At 49.3% G+C, this 5,853-nt stretch overlaps 1 protein-coding gene across 1 annotated transcript in view; it reads left to right on the top strand.

Moving 5' to 3' along the window:
* P2rx7 (purinergic receptor P2X 7) overlaps positions 1-2,837 on the top strand; it is a 39,521-nt gene extending 36,684 nt beyond the window's left edge. Inside the window, exon 13 of the mRNA XM_005344512.2 lies at positions 2,261-2,837. Within this exon, the coding sequence (XP_005344569.1) occupies positions 2,261-2,758 (498 nt within the window). The 3' untranslated portion in view covers positions 2,759-2,837. The remainder of the gene's footprint in view (positions 1-2,260) is intronic.
* The last annotated feature ends 3,016 nt before the right edge of the window (positions 2,838-5,853 follow it).

The raw sequence follows: 5,853 nt of genomic DNA, 5'->3' as shown, positions 1-5,853 counted from the left end.
TGTAGACCAGGCTGGTCTCGAACTCACAGAGATCTGCCTGCCTCTGCCTCCCAAGTGCTGGGATTAAAGGCGTGCGCCACCATCGCCCGGCTCTTGCCAGCTTTTCTTAACTTAAATTATCCCACTCCCCTTTGCCTCTGAACTTTTGTCTTTCTCTATTTCTGGAGCCCTTTCTTTACTTCTTACTCTGTGACTTGCTGTGTAGCTGGTGGCTGGCGCCTGAGGTTTTCCTCTCTCTTTCTCTTTCTCTTGCTCCTCGATTTCCCTTCCCAGATTTCTCCTCCTATTTATTCCCTCTGCCTGCCAGCCTTGCTCTCCTTTTTCCTGCCTCACTATTGGCCCTTCATCTCTTCATTAGACCAATCAGGTGTTTTAGGCAGGCAAAGTAGCACAACTTCACAGAGTTAAACAAATGCCACAGAAAAGAATGCAGCACATCTGTGCACCATCAAACAAGTGTTTCACAGCACAAACAGATGCAACACTTCTTCATCTAATATTCCCCCACAGCTAGGAATGTGTGTAGGCATGTGTGCATGCTTGTTTGTGTGGATGCATGTGTGTGTGAGTGTCTATGGACTCTAGAAGTTGAAACTACTAGTCTTCCCCAATAACTCTCCGCCATTACTGTTTTGAGACAGTGTCTCTTACTGAACCTGAAGCTCCCTAATTCTGCTGGTCTGGTTGGCCAGTGAGCTCCAGGAAGCCTCCTGTCTCTGTATCCTTGGCACTGGGACTTGAGGTGCACACAGGGCGGCTTTTTTTTCCCCCCGAGATGTAGCTTTGGTGCCAGTCCTGGAACTAGCTCTTGTAGACCAGGCTGGCCTCAAACTCCCAGAGATCTGCCTGCCTCTGCCTCCCAAGTGCTGGGATTAAAGGTGTGTGCCACCACCGCCCTGCTCCAGGGCGGCTTCCGCGTGACAGGCACTCTACCCGCCAAGCCAGCTCCTTATCTTACAACTTTCCCTTTTAATATGATGTGCTAGTCTTTGTATTTATTCATAGATTTGGTTAATATTTAGAACTTTTATATCTCATCTTGGGAGGAACTGATCAAAATTCTCATTTCTATTATGTCCTTGAGGAATTTGGGTAGAAAGTGAACTGTTTGGCTGAGTGTGGTGGTAAATCCCAGTAATCCCAGTGTTTGTGAGGTACAGGCAGGAATATCAGGAGTTCAAGGCCAGCCTTAGATAGTGTGTTTGGGGTCAACCCGGGCTACAAGATACTCTGTCTCAAAAAAAAAAACTAGTTAGTATTTGAGGCGCTACACGTTTGCCACTTGATGGGACATAATTCACTGATGTTCTGTGTGCTCCAATGCCACCTGGTCAATGCCACCAACTCCAGAACTCTTGCATCTTCTCAGAAAGAAACCCCACTCCATCTGTAGCCCCGTCCCATTTCCAGATGCCCCTGATAACTACTTGCCTACTTCCTGTTGGTCTGTCTGCTCTATACATTTGCATAAGGCGGGTCATCCACGTGACTGTTTGCCACCATTTCAGTCGAGTTGTGGCTCAATAGGATTCCTGACAGACTGCCTGCCTAGGTCACCTTTTGTTTTTCTGCCCATAAGTTGGTGGATCCTGGGGTTGTTTCGGCCTTTCATAAATAGTGCTCCTGCGACCATACCCGTATTCGAACTATACGGTTTGAATGACTTGACTCAGGTCTTCACCCAGAATAAAGGCGCATGCCACATAGACTAGGCATGACAATTCCGGCATCTTTAGGAGCTAACGAATGGGTATGGCAGAGTCTGGCAGGCATGGTAATAGTAGGAATGAATCAACAGATACCATCTGCTGTGTACTGGGCACTGCCCCAGGCCCCATGGTATGTAACAAGTAAACATCCTTCCTACTTTCCCTTGGAAGACAACAGTCACCAAAGAAACATTAACTAGCGAGATCTGTTTTGAAGGGGGAGGCTGTCCTCTGTCTGGGAGTGATGGAAGCACCCAGGAGGAGACACACCCTCCAAAGGCAGCCAGGGCAAGGGGCCAGGTCTCAGTTGATACCTGGCTTTTCTGAACTTCCTTTTCCAGACGTATAAAGTGGAGACAAGCGTTTGTCTTACAAGAGGTTCGTAACATACTAAGGGCAGAAGCAGCTGCCTAGTCCTGATACAGTTAAAGAAGTGATAGCGCCTTCAGTCTCTGTAATAGGAAATGTGATTACATAGGTTGATACAGCTTTCAAACCTAAAACCCAAGGGATTGCTGTTGTTGAAGGATCTGGAACCTTGACTTTTTCAGAGGCCTCAGGCGGATATCATGAACCTGTCTAGGCTGTCCCTCTCTCTCCACGACTCACCTCCCATTCCTGGACAACCTGAGGAAGTGCAGCTGCTGCCTAGACAGGTGACCCCCGGGTCCAAGGACAGCCCAGGCTGGTGTCAGTGTGGAAACTGCCTCCCTTCACGGCTCCCAGAGAATCGCAGGGCCCTGGAGGAGTTATGCTGCCGGAGGAAGCCGGGACCCTGCATCACCACCTCAGAGCTCTTCCGGAAGCTCGTGCTGTCCAGACAGGTCCTGCAGCTCCTCCTGCTCTACCAGGAGCCCTTGCTGGTGCTGGAGGAAGAGGCCACCAACCGCCGCCTACGACACTGTGCGTACAGGTGCTATGCCATCTGGCGCTTCGGCTCCCAGGACATGGCGGACTTTGCCATCCTGCCCAGTTGCTGCCGCTGGCGGATCCGGAAGGAGTTCCCCAAGACCGAGGGGCAGTACAGTGGCTTCAAGTATCCCTACTGACATGGCTGTCACACTATGGTGGCTCAGAGCAGCTTCTCTCTGCAGACCGAGAGCCACATTTTCAAAGGGAACTCAGGTTTCCTCCAGGTTTCCTCCCGTGTAAACTCTTTGTGTGTTGAAGACCCCGATTAGATCAACCTGCAAGCGCACAAGCCCTCTCCACAGGGATGAGAACCTGGACCTGAGCCTGGAGTCTGAGCCTGGGCTTTAAATCTACATAGGCTTCTCATTTCCCAGCCTGCTTTCCCTGAACTAGCCTGAGACCAGACTGAGACGATGTAGGCGGATGTCTTGTAAAAGTTTACATAGCTCCATGGATGCAAAGGTCTAACCCTAAAAACAAACCCTTTGGGATTTGAGAATGCCCTGAGAGATAAAAGATGGCTACCAATTCTCTGTCATCCCCTTCGCCAAACCAAACCAACCCTCAAGACCCAAAGACATTGTTTTCCCCTCCCCATTACAGGCAGCTCTGGGCTCCACCCAGTAGTGGGTGTGTCCTTTGTTTTAAGAGGCTAACATCTTCCACTTCCTGTCCTTGGACCTCTTGCTGAGGGGAAGTCAGCCCAAGTAGAGAGTCGTCCGTGGGGAAACCCGAGCTGCCTCTGCCAGCTCACCGCCTCTAAGCCCAGCCTCCACGCGTGGAGAGAAGCTCCCTTCAGGTGATTCCAGACCCTGCTAACGTGTGACTGAAACTGCAGGGGACAGGCTAAGCGCCAACTGCGCAGTCAACCCAGAGGAACACCTTCCCGTCTTATGTTTGAGGGGAGCGGGCTTGGCACACAGCAACGGGTGACTGGGACAAGAGGAGGACATTGAGGCCTGGAGTCACTGCAAAATGCAATGCTCTCTTGGGCAGTTGTAAGAGGATTCATTAACTCAATTTAGAAGCCACCAAATCTAACTTATACAAGGTATAGTCTGATCCTCATTGCTATCCGAGGGTTCCAAGTGACTATTGTCAGAGACTGGTAGAAGCCACCTCTGTGTCTTTGACGTCCTGGACTCTAGTGTGGAGGCTGTCTAAGCGCTCCTTTCAAAGGCAGCCCAGATGGCCAGGGGCAGAGAGATTCTAGTGCTCAGAAGGCTGAGGCAGAAAGGCTGGGAGTTCCAGACCAGCCTGGGCCTCATGGCAAGACCATGCCTTTTTTTTTTTATGTTCGCGTGTTTTTCTGCACCGTGCGCGCGCCTGATGTCTGGAGTGAGTAGAGAGTGTCAGATCCCCTGGAACTAGAATGGCAGGCGGTTGTGAGCCACCAGGTGGATGCTGGGAACTGAACTTGTGTTCCCTGCAATAGCGGCCAGGGCTCCTAACCTCTGAGCCAACTCTCCAGCTTCAAAACTACGTCTTTAAAAACATAAAATAATCGGAATCATTAAAAAGAGGGGGGAGAGGGGCTAGAGGGTAAAAGTATTATTTTCTGCGCAAACATGAGGACAGCATCCACAGAAAGAGCTGGCTCAGAGGGGGAAGAACTTGCCACCTGATCTGATGGCCTGAGTTCAACCCCTGGAACCTGTGGGGGCAGTGGAGGACCAACTTCTAAAGGTTGCTCTCTGACCTCCACACGTGCTTCACACACACACGTACTAATAATAAAATAAATTTATTTTATTTTATTTTTTTTTGGTTTTTCGAGACAGGGTTTCTCTGTGGCTTTGGAGCCTGTCCTGGAACTAGCTCTGTAGACCAGGCTGGTCTCGAACTCACAGAGATCCGCCTGCCTCTGCCTCCCGAGTGCTAATAAATTTAATTTTTGAAGAAAGTCGGTCCCCTTCGCTGTCTTCTACCCTTGCTGAGCATATGCGGGGACAGTCACAGGTTTGGGTGGTCTGAGACCTTCACGGCTACTCCAAGACTAACCAGTGTGAGACTTTTAAAAGCTAGACGCAGTAAATGGAAGTTGAAGGGGTGGGGCTGAGACGGCTTGATGAATGAAGTCCGGCCTGAACCACACTGGACGGAGAGAACAGACTCCCTCAAGCTGTCCTCTGACTTCCACGTGCGAACACTGGCACGTGACCATCCCCTAAAACACCACGTAACTTTTGAAAACAGAGACTTCTCCTATAGTGCTTTAAAACAGCAGGGAGGAAACCTATTTTTTAACCCCAGAGTTTTATCTGGCTTTAATTAAACTCAGGGATCATACCAGCTGCACTAGCTTTGGTTTTCATCTCTCCTGCCTTTTTGGAGATATGTTTAAGAAGTGGGCTGTATTTGACTTCAGAGTTGAGCTTTTTAGTCTAAGGATACTACAGGCGTTCGGTTCTGTGGCCTCAGCCTTTGCCCCGATGCCTCCTTCCTAGTGTCCTCACGTCACCTTGTGGAGGCCTCAGATAGTCACTAATCTCTGGGCCTTCCCAGTGTTTTCTCCTGCTTTGGTCGCTGGTGCTCTGGTGAGGGGGACTCTCTACTTTGTGTATAAAATGACACTTGCTGAAGCTGGGCCCACGTGTGTTTCTTACTGCATAGGTAATGCCATGGTCTGGGGCCCATTTTGCAGGATCCAGTTCCTTGCTGTTAGATGCATTCGGTTCTGTCCACTACCCAGTACTCATGCCTTCTTCCGGCAGAAGGGAGAGATGCTTCTTGACACAGATGGCCGACTTCATGCTAAACTTGAGGTGGATCTGTTTCTCTCTTTCAAGGGAGCCATCTTCTAAGCCTTTCCTAATTTCAGGTTGGCAATGTAAGTTTTCTTAACTGTTTTAGTAATAAAAATTGATTTAAATTCATTTATTTAAGTCTTCTCTTTGATTTCCTTTCTTTTTTCCAGAAGAGTCCCAAGTCTCGATGATTTCATTTATTTTTCCTAGTAGATGAGGCTGCTCCTCCCGAGGATAGACAGACAGACAGACAGATAGATATCGATATAAATATAGATAGTGGTCAATGATTTGAGCACTGGGAACTTGCAACCTCTGGTTGCAGAAGGCAAGCGATGCTCTGAGGTCATAAATGGGAAAATCTGACCTATGTGGGGACATCGAGAGTTCTACCTGAGAAAGGATCAGTTTATGCAGAGGAGCATAGAGTGGAGCAGGGTAGAGCATTCCAAGTTGTGCTGACAGCATGTGACCTGCACGGGGGG

Source organism: Microtus ochrogaster, chromosome 2 (assembly GCF_000317375.1).
Source record: "Microtus ochrogaster isolate Prairie Vole_2 chromosome 2, MicOch1.0, whole genome shotgun sequence".
Taxonomy (NCBI): domain Eukaryota; kingdom Metazoa; phylum Chordata; class Mammalia; order Rodentia; family Cricetidae; genus Microtus; species Microtus ochrogaster.
Note: the sequence above shows the minus strand (reverse complement) of the source record. Positions and strands in the feature narration are given on the sequence as shown.